The 15,935-nt window shown below is 47.2% G+C and overlaps 1 protein-coding gene across 1 annotated transcript in view; it reads left to right on the top strand.

Moving 5' to 3' along the window:
* Positions 1-15,935, top strand: part of PRKDC (protein kinase, DNA-activated, catalytic subunit) — a gene marked incomplete at its 5' end in the record, with an annotated part of 150,072 nt that overhangs the window by 74,613 nt on the left and 59,524 nt on the right. The window contains 9 exons of the mRNA XM_082675009.1: positions 2,162-2,289; positions 5,435-5,642; positions 8,461-8,639; positions 9,867-10,035; positions 10,212-10,277; positions 11,325-11,397; positions 12,365-12,513; positions 14,063-14,197; positions 14,475-14,594. Of these exons, the coding sequence (XP_082531135.1) occupies positions 2,162-2,289; positions 5,435-5,642; positions 8,461-8,639; positions 9,867-10,035; positions 10,212-10,277; positions 11,325-11,397; positions 12,365-12,513; positions 14,063-14,197; positions 14,475-14,594 (1,227 nt within the window). The remainder of the gene's footprint in view (positions 1-2,161; positions 2,290-5,434; positions 5,643-8,460; positions 8,640-9,866; positions 10,036-10,211; positions 10,278-11,324; positions 11,398-12,364; positions 12,514-14,062; positions 14,198-14,474; positions 14,595-15,935) is intronic.

Below are 15,935 nucleotides of genomic sequence, written 5' to 3' on the forward strand. Positions count from 1 at the left end.
GGGCAGGAGAGAGCATCCCTTTCCTTTAAGGGCTTAATCCAGACCTTGCACGTATTAATTCTGCTGATAACCCACTTGCCACATACAAGCGAGTGAGACTGTGAATGTTCTTATTTTGGGCAGCAGTATACTCAGCTAAAACTCAGGGGCCAGCCAGTAGGGAAAACGAGAGAATCACCATTGGAGAGAGGGTAGGTGGTGGTCGCCCATACTCGTGATGGACTCAACAATAATAAAGATACTGTCTTGTTTTCAAGGAGCTTATAGTAAAGTAAGGAAGAAACGATGATTAAAACACACTGTAATAAGTGCCAGGGTAGAGATACACATACTCTCCAAGGATGTCTGCACCAGTGTATCCCGTCCACATGTTTTCATGGTGTGACTTTCCGTCACATGGGGAAAAAAGAGACGTCATACATTTTGAGCAACGTAGTCTGATTTTTCTCCTGTTGCATATGGGTTGTCCTTAAGGACTCACTAGTAACAAGAAAATAATGCAGTGGAAGTGATGCTTGTGATTCTGAGTCTAGCCTTAAAAGGTTTCCAGCTCATTCCTGGGTCTCTGGTCTGTGGGACCCAGTCACCATCCTGTACAGAAACCACGCAGCCACACGGAAAGGCTGTTTACAAACCACCCATCCACATGGGTTCTCTCCTCCCTACGCTGATGTGACTTTTTTCTTTCCAACATACAGAGAAGTTGGAAGAATAGTCAACAAGCATCCATATAACCGCCTCTTGTATTCAGCAGTTAACTTTTTGTCCTGTTTGCTTTGTCTGTGTGTGCGTGTGTGTTCTGACTGAAACGCTTGCGAGTTAGCTGCAGACATCCTGGTGCTTCACTCCTGAATGTTTCAGCAGCAGTTCCTGAGAGGCAGGCACCACGCTGATACCAGGCCCAAGAAAATTCTCGCTGCTCTCAGACCCTGTGCTGTTTCGTCCACGGTCACGTTTCTCCAGATGTCCCTGTGTTTGGCTGGATTTTTCAAACCAGGATCTAATTAACGATTGGCTCGAATGTCATGTCTCTGGTGTCTTTAAATCCAGGACTGCTTCACCCCCATCCCTTTTATTTCTCTGCGACACTGGGTTTTGGAAGTAGCCCGAGCGCGTCTCTCGGATGCTGTCCTGTTTGTCTGATTGCTCCCTTGAGGTGCGTTTTGGCTTTCCTCACCCTCTGTGTTTCCTCTAAACTGGAAGTTAGGCTTCAAGCTTGGCTGTGAGATTCAGGCTAACCCTTCTGGCAACAACCCCACACCTGGAGGCAGGTGTCGTGCACGTCCCCTTGTGAGCGACCTCGCATCTGGTGGCCTGGTTGACGTGGTAACCTCCTCATTTCTCTGTCGAATGGTGTGTTCTTTCTGCACCATCATGCTTGGTACCATCTGAGTTTCCTGCTCCCCAGCAATCTGCCAGCAGATGGTTGTCACGTCCACAAAGGTTCTGGGTAGATCTTTAGTACTTTCCCTTAACGTAAATGCAAGTGCAGACAGTCGCGGCACCTTTGAAGAAAGATTCCAGTCTAAGAAAGGTGTAAACCAACAGGAGAAAGGAACTCAGAGGGAGCAGAGGCAACAAGTCGAGATAAGAACGTCGAAGAGACTGTTCAGAGCAGCTTCAGAGAGGAGAGACAGTATATCAAGTGCATGAACTAGAACAAGAAAGCGCTCTTGGAAATTAAATACACAAAAGAAAAATTTAAAAACCTTCACCAAATGGAAGATAAGATTGCAGCTGTCTCCTAGAGAGTAGAGCAAAAGGACATGGAGATGGAAGATGGGAGGTGAGATGAGAACACTGGACCCACAGCCTGGAGTGTGTGTGCTGTGCAGTGAGGGTGGTGTGAAGGGCGCACGCTGCCGCCCCCAGAGGGCCCAGAGCCGAGGAGAGGCCTTGTGGAGGTGAAGAGAGGGCCCCAAACACGGTTGGAGGAAGAATATCTGCAAAACTTTGAGAGAATCAAAACTCAAATATTTAACGAACATTGTTATATGCCAGGCATTCCATAGCTGCAAAAATGACATATATTAGCATTTGTTAATCTTTGTGAAATTGTTATAATTTGCTTTCCCTTTTTATTTGAACTGTCAAAAAACAAATCCAGTGCAATTATTATCATCATCATCGTCATTATTATTGGTGTGTGTTTCTTCTCTAGCTTCTGGATGCATTGGAGTTATCGCAGAGTCCCGTGTTGTTGGAGCTGATGACAGAAATTCTTTGTCGGGAGCAACAGCATGTTATGGAAGAGTTATTTCAATCCACTTTCAGGAAGATAGCCAGAAAGTGAGTCATTCCTCGTCTGGGATTCCAGGAACCATATGTGTTTTATTTCTGTGGGAGATTATCATCTCTGTTCTTGAAAACGATGAGTGCATTATTTCAGTAGATGCAGATAAAGTTTTGACAAAATCCAGTGCTCATTTACTCATCGATGATAAAACTTGCAAAAGATCATCTATGAAAAACCAGTAGCCAACAAAATAGTTAATAGTGAAAGGCTGAATTTTCCTCCAAAGTTGGGAACAAGGCGAGGACGTCTGTTCTTTTCTATCCAACATAGTCCTGGAGGTTCTAGCCATTGCAGTCAGGCAAGCAAAAGAAATAAAAGGCAGTCAACTTGGAAAGAAAGAAGTATAACTGTTTCTACTCACAGATGGCACAAGGCAGAGAATCCTAAAGATCTACAAGAAACTGTTCGAACCAATAAACAATCATAGAAAATTTGTCGGATTCAGAATACATAGTATTCTAATGTCAGTGGTAGTTCTGTTTATGAACAGAGAACGTTTGACACTATAATTACAAATGTAATACCATTCATAATGGCACCAAAAAGAATAAAACACTTGGGAATAAACTTAACACAAGAAGCACAAGACTTGTACAGCAAAAATTACAACCTATTGCTGAAGGAAATTAAAAAATTAAAGATCTAAGTAAATGGAGAGATAGTCCATGCTCATGAGTTGGAAGATGCAATATTGTTAACATGGCAGTTCTATTCAAATTGCTAGGTTTAATGCACTCCATATCCAGATTCCAGCAAGCCTCATTTTTCGGGTACAGGAATTGACTGGCAGTTCCTAATATTTATATGGAAATGCAAAATACCCCTTAACAGCCAAAACAATTTTGAAAAAGAGAGACAAAATTGGAGGATTTTCCACATCCCAGTTCTAAAACTTACTCCAATGCTACAGTTGTCTCTGTGAAAATTAGTTAACATTTTTCAGTTTTAGAACTTTTAAAAACAAAACAAGTAAATTTCAATCAGTGGCAGTTGTTATTCTTTTTTATGTTCACACCGTTCCCATCTGTGGCAGTGGGAGTCCATGGCGGCCGGCTCCTAGGTTCTTGGGCAGCCTTCCTTAATCTCTGATGTCTTATACATGTCTTCTGGCTCAGCAGATCACCGCAGGCTCACCTTGACCCAGAGTCAAGCTGTTTCTCTAGAGAGCCCCGTGAAACGGCACCTAGAGACCACAGGCTGGGTCCTCGGCGAACTTAGTGCTACTGGGTTATAGCACTACTACTGGTTAGTGCTGTACTGAGGAATAGTTTTGTTTGTTTTAAGGAAAAGAAAAATATCCGGATACTTTCCTTTCAATCTTAACGTTATGGGTTTTTTATTACTTTTATTATTTTTCCCTTACATTGTAGATTTTAATTATTTTCTGTTCAGTGTTGTTTTTAATAACATTTCACCAGTATTTAATTGCTTTATCCTATAATACACATAAAATATTTTCAAAACTAACACTACCAGTATTACTACTAAGAATAATCATAGCTGGAAGAAGTTAACATTTTAAATTTTATTTATAATTTACTTAGAATATATTCTCTGAGGATATACAGTCAAATTTTGTGTTCCAGAATCACTTGAAAGTGTTTTTCAATGTGCAGTTATTATACCAATTCATTAGGTATGCTTTAATTCATTTTCAGATCTTAGAAGTTTTTGTGTTTTTTTTTTTGACTTAATTTTCTTATTGAATATGTAAAATACATACGTGATTCGAACGTTAGAAGTACGTAATGCGCTACATTCAGGAGCCTTGCTTCCCTCTCCTATCGTCTTCTGCCCTTTCACCTTTCTTTCTACTTCATGTTTTCTGCAGATCATGCTAAATCAGCACGTAGAGATATTCTGCTTTCCTTTTTTTTTTTAAAACAACTGTGTAATTATTCACTGTGTGGAAGTGCCAAGTATTTTGAAGCAGCCCCTACTGATGGGCTTTTGGTCAGTCTTTTGCTGATGAGAATAATGGCAGAGCGAATAGCCCTGTGCACATGTCATGTTGTATTTTGCCAGTGTAGCTTTGGAGTGGATTTGTAAATGTGAGTGAAAAGGTAAATGCATTTGTGACTTTGCTAGATATCACCACATCCCCTTTTGGAGGCTGTATTATTTGCATTCCTTCCAGCAGTGGATGAAAGTATGTTTCATCACAGTCTTGCCAATAGAGTATATTGTCAAACATTTGGATTTTTTCCAGCGTTAATAGGGGAGAAAGGATTTCTCAGTGTTGCTCTAATTTGTATTTCTTTTATTATGAGTAAAATGGAACATATATTCATATATTTAATGCTCATTTGCATTTATTTTTCAGTAAACCCATCTGTTGGCCCATTTATGCTCTTTTCCTTTTCCTCCTCTTTCCTTTAGGTTTCTGTGTAAGGGCTGTGCATCTCCACTGTGCTCAAAGCAGGATGCTCCTTGAGAGAATTGAAATCTAGGACAGTGTCCAGATGAATATTGCAGAGCCCATGTAGATCTAGGGGTGTCCTGCAACCTCAAATTTTTGTGACTGAATGATGTTCAAATCCAGTATTTTTGCTCTGGGTCATAGCTAACTTCTGAGCATCGAGATTTTAGAACTGGAAAGGATTTTAATGATCATTCAGTCCTAACCTCTTATTTTTATAGGCGGGGAAGCTAACGCTATTCTTAATTAATAGATGTATAGACGGAATCGTATAGGTGATCATTCATATACCGTGTTACCCAGATGAGAAAACAAAGGGCCAGCTGAATTCTCTCTGCCTGGCAAGTAGGAATGGTGGTTCATTACTGAGGAAGAGGCTGGAATTGTCTGATCAGGATTCATGAGTTTCAGGTTCTGGGATACATGATGGTGTCGAGGCTGAGTCTCTTCCAAAGCCTTCCAGAAAGACCATATTGAAAGTAAATGAAAAAAATTCTTTTTCCTAATGTCTAAATAGGCATGAGGATTTCTGGGGATGAGTAAAATAACATAACCTATGTATAAATGCTTCTTGTATTTCCTGGGTTTTATACATATGATCTTTAAAGGTATTTTTCTGATTCATAGTCATTGGTGTTCACTTTGCTTGGAATGTAGTAGGCCGTCATGAAATATTTGTTGCAAGCCTGAATGTGCATGTAACTTTCTCTTTTTCTTAGGAGTTCATGTGCAACGCAGTTAGGGCTTCTGGATAGTGTGTACGGGATGTTCAGGAGGGATGACCTCCTTCCCAGCGTCACCCGCCAAGCGACTGTGGACCGCGTTCTCCTCACTCTGTTGTGGCACTGTGACTTGAGTGCTTTGAGAGACTTCTTTAGCAGCATTGTGGTGGATGCCATTGATGTGTTGAAGTCCAGATTTGTAAAGGTATCGTCGTCTGTTATTAAATTGAATGTTAATAAGAGTTGACAGGTCTCCATGGTCAGTGTCGTTAGAAACTGCCATGTGTTCAGTCAGGGGCGTCTGCAGCTCAGGGAGCGTCGCCTCCATGTCCTGGTCTCAGCCTGCAGGCACGTGGTGTCTGCGTTAGTTTCCTCAGGCTGCTGTCACAGGGGACCACAGATGTGGCTTAGAGCCACAGGCCTTTATTTTCTCTGGAGAAATAGAAATCAGAACCTGAATAGAAATAGAAATCAGAAAATCTGTATCTTCTCTGGAGACCAGAAATCAGAAACCGTTTCCTGGGGCTGCTTGCTCCGGAGGCTCTGGGGAGGAGACTGCTCACCCTGCCAACAGCCTCCAGAGGCACCAGCACCCCTTGGCTCGTGGCCACGGTGCCCCTTCCCGTGCTTCTCAGGTCACTTGGCTTCGTCGTCCTCCTCTTCTGTTTTAAACAGTCCGCCATTTTTCTTCTTTTATTGAAGTGTAGTTGACTTACAGTGTTGTGTTAGTTTCAGGTGCACACCAAAGTGTTTCAGTTATACATGTACATGTGTCTATTCTTTTTCAAATTCTTTTCCATTATGGTTTATTGCAAGGTACTGAATGTTTCCTGTGCTATACAGTAGGTCCTTGTTGTTTATCTGTTGTATGTGTAGTGGTTTGTATCTGCTAATCCCAAACTCCCAATTTATCCGCTCCGCCTCCCCTCCCCCTTGGTAACCACCAGTCTGTTCTCTGTGCCTGTGAGTCTGTTTCTGATTTGTAACTAAGTTCATTTGTGTCATACTTTAGATTCCACATATAAGTGATACATATGGTGTTTGTCTTTGTCTGACTTCACTTAGTATGATTATGTCTGGGTCCATCCGTGTTGCTGCAAATGGCATTATTTCATTCTTTTCATGGCTGAGTAGTATTCCATCGTATCTGTGCACCACAGCTTCAGCTTCTCTATCCACTCCTCTGTCGATGGACATTTAGGTGCTTCCAGCTTCCGCAGTTCTGTCTAGTCTCTCTCTGCCTCCTGCCTGTAAATATGATTGCATTTCGGGCCCACTTGGATAATCTTCTCAGAATCCTTTGCTTCATTTCACCTGTCTCATCCCTTCTGTTGTACAAGGTAACAGTCACAGGTCTGAGGCATTGGAATGTGGGTATCTTTTGGGGGCTTTATTCAGTCTGACACAGTCTAAACCCATTACAACATCAACTTATAAGTCCAAAACCTCATCTAAATATTATTAGCACAAAGTCCCAAATCTCATCATCTAAATCATATAAACCAGATATGGGTAGGTTTTGGGTGTGATCCATCTCGGGGCCAACCTCTCTCCATTTTTGGACCTGTGAAACTAGAAAACAGATTATTTGCTTCCAAAACACAGTGGTGGGACAGGCATAGGATGGTAATTATAGACATTCCTGTTCCAAATAGGAGAAATGGAAGGAAGGAGTCTGTTTTCCAAAGCAAGTTTAAAATCCGGCTGGGCAAATCCATTAGGTTTCAAGACCTGGGAATAATGCTCTGTGGCCTGGTGCTCTGCCTTCTGGGCAGAGACTCCATCCTTGGAGTCATTCTTCTTTTTTCTTGAAGGTTAGCAGGTGTTTGCGGCTGAGTGGCTTTGTCTGTTTGTTGCCTGTAGAATTTGGGGAGTACAACATCCTTTTTTCCATTTCATTTTGTCTCTGTCCCTTTCAGTTCATCTGGTGTAACATTCTCAGAAACCTTCTGTCTCTTTCATGCTTATTCTGGAGATTCCCTCTGTGAGATAGGAGAGTCCCTTCCCTGTGCGTGGCTTCTGTGAGGTGGCCGAGCGCAGCCGTGAGCCACAGGCTTCGTTTCTTCAGCCATGCCCTCAGGCTTCTCGCCGAAGCATGCTTTCCCAGCAGCCAGTCTCCTGACGCTAGCGTCTTCTGCAGTCTGCACGGGCTGAGAACTTCCCAGGTCATCAAGTTCTGGTTCTTTTTGCTTGACTGTTTTTGTCTCAAGTAATTTCTCACACCTCACATTCTATTATAAGCGGCAAAGGAGAAGCCAGGCAGTACCTCCAGCAAATTTACTTGGAAATCCTCTCAGCTCGGTATTCAAGTGCACAGCCTGCAAGTTCTGCTTTCTGCACTTCAGAACACTGTTCAGCTAAGTTTTCTTGTTAGCCGCCTAACAAGGAGCCTCTGTCCTCCAGTTTCCAAAAATCTGGTACTTATTTCCTTTTGAGACCTCACCAGCAACTACTTTAATGTCCATATTTCTAATAAAAATATGTTTATGGTGACGGGCACTCCCTAAGACGACATGGGCTTTCTGCTCACTTCCTTCTGAGTCCTCGCCCGCAGTGCCTTTAATGTCGATATTTCCTAACAGTGGTCTCTACAGGGCAAGCTAGGCCTTTCCTGTCATGCATGGCAAAAATTGTTTCTACCTCTACCCTCTGCTCAATTCCAAAGCCACCTAACGTATTTTTTTCATTTGTTGCAGTAGAGCTCCAGCTCTTGGTACCAAAATGTGTATTAGTTTCCTTAACCTGCCGTAATAAATCACCATAAGCTTGGTGGCCTAGAGCACAAGTTTATCCTCTCACAGCTTTGGAGGCCAGAAGTCCCAAATGAGTTTCACTGAGATGAAGTCAGTACTTGCTGCCACACTAAGTAGAACACATCAACACTTACATCCACGTTTTAGCTCTTGGGCTACCTCTTGTTGAAGTGGTTTAACATCTTTGTTAAAATTATTTTCAATGTAAAGGGCGTTGAGTATTAAATTTCATTTAGTCAGTAAAATACTTTTCATGTTATCTTTTCTTAGCTGAATGAATCTTCCTTTGATACTCAAATCACCAAGAAGATGGGCTACTATAAGCTGCTCGATGTGATGTACTCTCGTCTTCCGAAAGGTGATGTTCACTCCAAGGAATCTAAAATTAATCAGGTGTTCCACGGCTCGCGTGTCCCAGAAGGAAATGAGCTTACAAAGACCCTCATCAAGTAAGGGTTTACTTAATTTCGGATTGTATTTAATTTGTTAATATCTGTGATGCGTATATTTTTATGCATGTATATAATGTGAATAAATGTTTAAACGAATTTTTATAGTTTTCCTATGTACAGACTACTTAGATGGACGTTAATTCAGCATGTTATTGGGTAACGTTCTATCCTAGACACATCTTCTATGCAGATTAAAGCTTTTTCTTTTACTGTTTTTTCCTACTGTCTTTTCTCCCTCAATAGCTTGATATGTTTCTAGTGGTATGATTCACAGTAAGGAGGGATTTAGTGTATTTTATTTTTTCTGTCATTCAAAATTAAAGGAGTGTCACATACTTCTAAGCAGACGTTTCGTAATGCACAGAGTAGTCAGATCCATTTCCTCCGAAGCCGGCCTTCTGGTGAGGCTCCTCTGAGTGTCGGGCACCGGTGTGCCAGGTCTCTGCAGGCTCACCTTCAGCTCCTCCAACCCTCTCCTCGCATGTCCTCCTCAGTGGATGACGTTGTCACCATGAGCGTCTTGGGGGTCGTGTTATTTTTCCTTCTGAATCTCTTCAACCTCTCTGCACACACCCTGCCGGCCCCAGAGCTGGTGGATTATGTCCGCGGGGCTCCTGGAACCAGTGGCTCGTGTGGCACTGGGGTTGCTGGTGAAGCGCCTCAGTGGCCTCCTGCGTAATAAGTCTCCCCACCCCGAGGCCTGCCGCTCTCAGCCCTGCTGCCAGAGTGACCGTCCATATGTTACAGGAACCTGATTGTTTTGTTTCCCAGCCTGAAGCCCTTCAGAGGGACCGCGTCCTAGTAGCAGGGGCCGGCAGGCTTCTCCCCTCGAGGGCTGGGCAGTAACTGCTCCGGCTTCCTGGGCCCCGTGGAGCAGCTGGCAGCAGCGTAGATGTGGGGTGGCCGTGTTCTGACTGCACCGTGCTCACGTGCACACCATGCTCACGTGCTCACGGTGGCTGGCCGCAGCTGGCAGGGCGAGACCGGGCTCCTGGGTGTGGCAGCCACCCCTGCCTCCGCCGCTGCCACCCCTCCATGCCCTCACAGTGCCCGTATGCTGCTTCCCCAGGGTCAGTTCAGGCCCCGCCTGGTAGAGCCCTTCCTGCCCCTCAGGCTGGGCCACTGCCCACCCGGCTTGTTGCAGCCCCGGTAGGTGTGGGTGTGGGCGCCCGTGGGGCCGGCTCACCCCCCTGGATGGACTGACACTCGCCCGGCTGCCCGCAGGCTGTGCCACGACGCCTTCACGGAGAACATGGCGGGGGAGGCCCAGCTGCTGGAGCGCAGGCGGCTGTACCACTGTGCCGCCTACAACTGCGCCATCGCCGCCATCCGCTGTGTCTTCACCGAGCTCAAGTTTTACCAGGGCTTCCTGTTCAGTGAGAAGCCGGAGAAGGTAGGCCCCTCCCGACTGCCGGCCGGGCTGCCCGGGGTCTGCGCCGCCCGAGCCGCGGTGGGTGTGCTCCTCCAGCCCTGCATGCGGACGCGGAGGGCGGGACCCCGGGGTGGCGTCAGCGCCCGGCATCACCACCTGGCACTCAGGCATCTTCATGTGGGGCTTTGCATTCACAGAACTTGCTCATTTTTGAAAATCTGATAGACCTGAAGCGCTGCTACACGTTTCCCATAGAAGTGGAGGTGAGTGAAAGTTTTCGTGGTGTTTCCAGGCTACGAACACTTAGCAAATGCTTATAGAGAAACACACACATTGCGCTGAACATTAACTGCCCAGTACTCAAGTCTGCTGTACACTGTAAACACTGGCAGCTTCTTACAGTTTGACCGGAGATACAATCTCAGGCAACTACAAAAAATTGGTCATGACTCGGGTTTTCCCTCAACTTGTAAAGGAGAGAAAATGCCACTGAAAGGAGCTCTTAGGACACATCCCTGAAGTTGTTTTCTGAAGTTCCTCTGGTCAGTGATGTTGAGATCCACCCCGATACAGGGTTAGGCCCCAGGGGCCCTGGTGGGAGGGTCGGCACATCTCGGGCGCCGGGAGCAGACGTCTTGCGGGGAAGATGCTCTGGCAAAGGAGCCAAGCTCAGGCTCAGTCGAGCTCAGCAGAGGCTGGGGGGCAGCAGCCTTTCACAGCCCGGTGGGCGGGAGGGTGGGCAGAGCGAGCGGGGCCTGGGGGGCGGGCTGGTGTTCTGGCCTCCGCCCCTCGTAATCTGCCTGGTGGCTCACAGGTTCAGGCCAGTGCTTGCTTCCCGCCTTGAGCCCTTTTGGAACAAGACTGGCAAGTTCTTTCTAGGCCTGTGTTCAAAGAACTAAAGACATGAAATAATAAACACACACGTCCGTTAAGCCTTCAGACACTTAACCGTGCATTACTTGTGAACTCCGCCGCAGCCGTGAGGTGCTGTGACCTGTTATGACTGTGCAGTCCAGGGAGCTGAGGCTCATAAGTGCAGACGGTGGGTCCCCAGGCCTGTGGCTGGAGGGGTGCAGCCCACGCGGGTCCCAGAGCCCGAGGGGGGCACCAGCTCCTGGCACCCGGCTGGGGTGGGGGGCCTTCCTGAAGGGCGCCCGCCTGTCTTTGTAGGGGGTTTTCAGTGCTTTTAAGTTTGGTTAAAGTTTTTGCTTAAAAGTTAATATTTGTGATTTTTGCCAGATTGCTACTAAAATAGGAAATATGTGACCACGATTCTAAGAAATCTTAAATTGTCTGTTTTTGCCTAATAGGTTCCTATGGAAAGAAAGAAGAGGTACATTGAAATTAGGAGAGAAGCCAGGGAAGCAGCAAATGGGGACTCAGGTAGGACGTTTTTAAAATGATGAGAAAGATTCCAGTAGTTGGTATTTGTTATATAAATAGACAATACTTTAAATACCCCAACGTTGAAACTGAATTTGAAAATGTTTATTTTCAAGTGGCAAATGGAATTGTACTTTGAAAGAAATGCAGTTAGTTAGTTAAACTTTAACAGACAGAAACATCTCGAGGTGGCCAGAGGGGGCTCAGACGTGGTACGCTTCTTTCACAGAAGCAAGATTGACCTGCACTTATTTGCTCGTGTTTGGATTATGTTTGTGTGTTATTTAGATACGTTCAGAACCCGTGTGAGAGTACAGTCCCATCCTGCCCCTCCTCTCCTCCAAACCTCCCATCGGCTCCCACCTCCCCGCTATACCCACGTCTGCTCCCTGCGCCCCAGGGCGTTTGCTGTGCTGTTCCCCTAGGTGGACTAATCTCGGCCCCAGAGGCCAGCATGGCCCCTTCCTCTGAAGGAAGTTCTCCTAGCCTCCCTGTTTAGAATCAACTCTCTCTCCCTCCACACGCTCCTAGTTTCAATTTTTTGCTTCATTTTCTTCATAGCTTTTTTTTTCTTCTTGATTTGAGGATAAAATCTGGACCAGTTAAGTCCCTTACATACTTTGAATTAGTTAGTTCTCAGCAGTATCTCTTGCAGCATTTACGTTAGGCTTTATGGGCAGAGTGTACATCATCAGAATTTTCAGTGCAAGAAGTTCTGTTAGCATCACATCCAAAAACTGGATCTAGTTCGACTTCATGCCTTTGTTTGCCGCAGAGAGTAACTGCTCAGTGGGGACAGAGTGCAAGGAGGTCCCCCCAGGCTCTTTTGCTTGTGGATCCGGGTGGTGAGTGAGAGCCGCAGGTTTGATGAACGCCTTCGGTGCAGGTATCCGGGTATCACTTGAGCGTAGAGAAACCCATTTCTTACTAGTTTGAGTAAATGTAGTTCCTTCTTTTTTTGCTTCAGGCGGCCCGTGTTATATGTCTTCCTTGTCGTATCTGGCAGACAGTAGCCTGAGTGAGGAGATGAGTCAGTTCGACTTTTGTACTGGAGTTCAGAGCTACTCGTATGGCTCCCAAGACCCTCAGTCCACCGCCGGCCGTTTCTGGAGACGGGTGATTACTGAACATTGTTGTCTGGGGGGCAAGGGGAGCCTCGGGGCGGCAGGGCGCCGGCCTCTCGTCCTGGGGTTCAGCGTCTGACCCCGCCAGCATGCGGGGCGGGTTCACGTTAGCCGGGCTCCTCCCGCGGTCAGGTCAGTGTTTGCATCAGAGCTGCGTGAGGCCCTCCCGAGAGAGCTGACCGCGCTGGCTGACTGTTGTCCGTTCCCGCCCCCGGGAGGGGTGTTTGCTGTCAGTGCCCCGGCCTGAGCAGAGCCTCCTCCCTGAAGGGTGGGCTCTGGTGACGGGCAGGGGGTGCACTGGGTCTGACGGCTGCTTTGAGAGGTTGAGCTCAGTCTCTCTTCCGGGGTCCAGCAGCTCGCGGGGTCGTCCACAGCTCACAGAGCCGCTTTTCCGGCACAGCACTCCGTTTCTAGCTTGGGCTGACCTCACGCTGGTCATTCTTTCAGAGGGAACCCTCCCCCCCACCCCACCCCGCCTCCCACCCCCTGCCCCGTGCCAGCTCTGCAGGTAGCCTGCCCCGTGAGCGGCCCCTCGCGTGGCGGTGGCTCTGGCCGCCCACGTGCTGAGTGGGCCCAGGTACGGCCGTCCGTGGCCACGCACTCCTTTCCCGCCTCTCCGGGGGGCTTGCTGGGTGCGCCTGTCTCTCTCATCTCCCGTGACCCTGGTTGTGTGTCGGTTACTGTTCGGTGCTGAGTGAGCCTGCTGTCACTAACCCGTGACACCCCGCCTCTCCCTTCTGCCCCAGTTTGTAGACGTTACCCATCGCCTGGGGCCAGACACCACGGGCACGGAGGTTGTGAGAGGAGTACGTGTCCAGGGCTGTCCGTCTTGGGAGATGTTCTGGAGTAGTTACTGCCACCAGGGCAGACAGAATGACGGAATTCACTAGGGCCTTTTTTATTCCTTTTTCTGCCCACTCTCCACAAGCATTTAGTAGCCTAGGCCGACCTTTATGCAAACTGTGCTCTCAGCGTTTCTTACGCTGTTCTTTCCTGGAAGCGATCTGTGCTAGGAACCACCCAGATCAGTTGTGTGTGTGTGAAATACACCATACGTGTATGTAAAACCTCAGTTCAGCATCACACTTATAAAATGATTATTCCTGCTCTTTTTTCTTAAAAAGGATCAAGAATGTTTTAAAAGTTTTGTTCTATTATTGATTGAAATCTTAGGGCAAATTAAGGAGTTTACAGAGTTTTTCAAAGTACTGAGAAAAATCGGTAAAAATTTATTCTATAATTCTACTTCAGTAGCTCTACTTCCTACATAAAGTGGCAACGAAGAATGATGCAGGCTGCGGCTCTCAAGATGTAGAGGGTCTGGGCCCGTCGGGACTCACACGACTGAACTTGGTCCGAAGCAGCAGTGTCTGCAGTGACACCCTGACCTGAGCGCGAGCCTGGAGGAGAGCCAGTGTGGCCGGGGGCGGGGGGATGGGGTACTTCCCGAGGACACGCGGAGACGTGAGGTCCCCTGCGTGAGAGCTCTTCTCGGAGCAGCGCGCTGTGGGCCGCCACCTCACCGGCCTCTCCCTCCCCAGGAGCGTCCAGACCCCGAGGTCCCAGGCGACGTGCTGGAGCTGGAGATGGACGAGCTAAATCGGCACGAGTGCATGGCCCCCATGGCGGCCCTGGTCCGGCACATGCAGAGGCTGCAGGCCACTCGGCCAGAAGAGGTGCCTGGGCTGAGCCGGGGCTGCAGTGTGGGTTCGCAGGCGCACTGATCTTCCCGGTCTCGCTCACCGCTGCTCGCCCTGTCACGCTGAGAGCGAGCGGTTCACATCGAAGCCTAAACCGGGTTCCGTCTCAGACACGTGATGTCTTGTCACTCGTCTCCTGCCCTGTCGTTGTTGTCTCATAGTGTCAAAATACGAAGCTGTTTGGTTCCACTTCCTTACTGAAGTAATTTTTTTTTTTTTTTTAACTGAAGTAATTTTGAGTGTATTATTTCAGGGTTCAGTGCCAAGAAGTCTTCCTCCATGGATGAAATTTCTTCACGACAAACTAGGAAATCCATCAGTATCATTAAATATCCGTCTCTTCTTAGCCAAGCTTGTTATTAATACAGAGGAAGTAAGTAATTTATGATTTCTTTAAAAATTCTTTGCAATTACATGCATCTACTTAAAAAAAATACCCACAATGAAGAAAGATGTAAAGGGTCAGAGCATGGCGTTATCCTCTGAATCAGTTTGCCAACTTGTGTTATTTGCGCAGCATCATTCTTCTATCATTTTCTTGTAAAACACGTAAATTAACTTCTTTCGAGTTAGAAGTGACCTGTGTTAGGAAGTATATGTGTTGGCAGTTTTCTTATGGCCGCCAGCCTTCCTGGTTTACAGCAGCAAAGAAAGTGGGGAAAGATTCCCGGTAACGCATATCATTGCTGTGTTTATCCGTTGGAGAGGGGGCTGTGCAAAGGCAGAGGGAGCCGCTGAAGGGGGCTGGGAGGAGGGCCCTCCCAGGCAGCAGACGGCAAGGCCCTCCAGCGGAGGAGAGGCCTGGCCTGGGGCTGCAGCAGGGCCCCTCCCTCAGGGTAACACTTGATTTCTAGCTGCGGGGCTCAGGCAACAGAAACCACGAGCCCATTTGCGCTGGAGCCAGAAGCCCAAGGCCAGGGTGTCGGCTGGGTGGTTGCTGCTGAAGCTGTGACTGGGCCTCTCCCAGCCGCTGGGGGCTGCGGGCATCTCTTGGCCTGTGGGTGGTCGAGAATTCTCCCTCGGTGTGCACACCTGCCTCATGTGTAAAAGTTTCCCTTTTCATAAAGATGCTGTTACTTAGGGTTAAGGCCCACCCTGATGACTTTCTTTTTAACTCGACGATCTTCCAAGACCCCGTTTCTAAATAAGGTCACGTTTACAGATACGGGGAGTTAGGAGGACCTCGGCATCCTTTTGGGGCTCACAGTTCAGCCCACAGTACTTGGGGTTCACACATGATTTCCAGCTGTGTGCTGCTGTAGGTGCTGACTTGATGGCTGGCAGAAGGGAGCTGGTGTCTGGTTTTTGGTTCCATAAGGGGGCTGCTAGGCTGTGCTTACACGTGTGGCATGGGGTGCCTCTGGAATCACTGCAGGTGGCGCTGCAGCGTCGCACACTCCCAGAGCTCGGGAACGGCGGGGGCCCATTGTCCTGTGGAACGAAAGATGAGAACTTGTGTTTACAGCTGTTTTTAAAGCTTGAGCCTTAAATTTGTCCTTTTCTTACAGTTTAATAATATAGGAAAGAAGTTTATATTTTAAATTTATAAATAAGCCAGTAGACATACGTGGAGAGTGTAAACTCTTTTTACACCTATGGAGTACATGAGCAGAAACAGTTTGCGACCACACAGATTTAAGCTGCGAGAGCAGATGAGAAAACATTTGGAAAAAGAAGGTGGCGGAGGGGAAGAAGGTTGCTAGTCTGAGTTACG

This window comes from Grampus griseus, assembly GCF_964374135.1.
Source record: "Grampus griseus genome assembly, chromosome: 17".
Classification (NCBI taxonomy): Eukaryota; Metazoa; Chordata; class Mammalia; order Artiodactyla; family Delphinidae; genus Grampus; species Grampus griseus.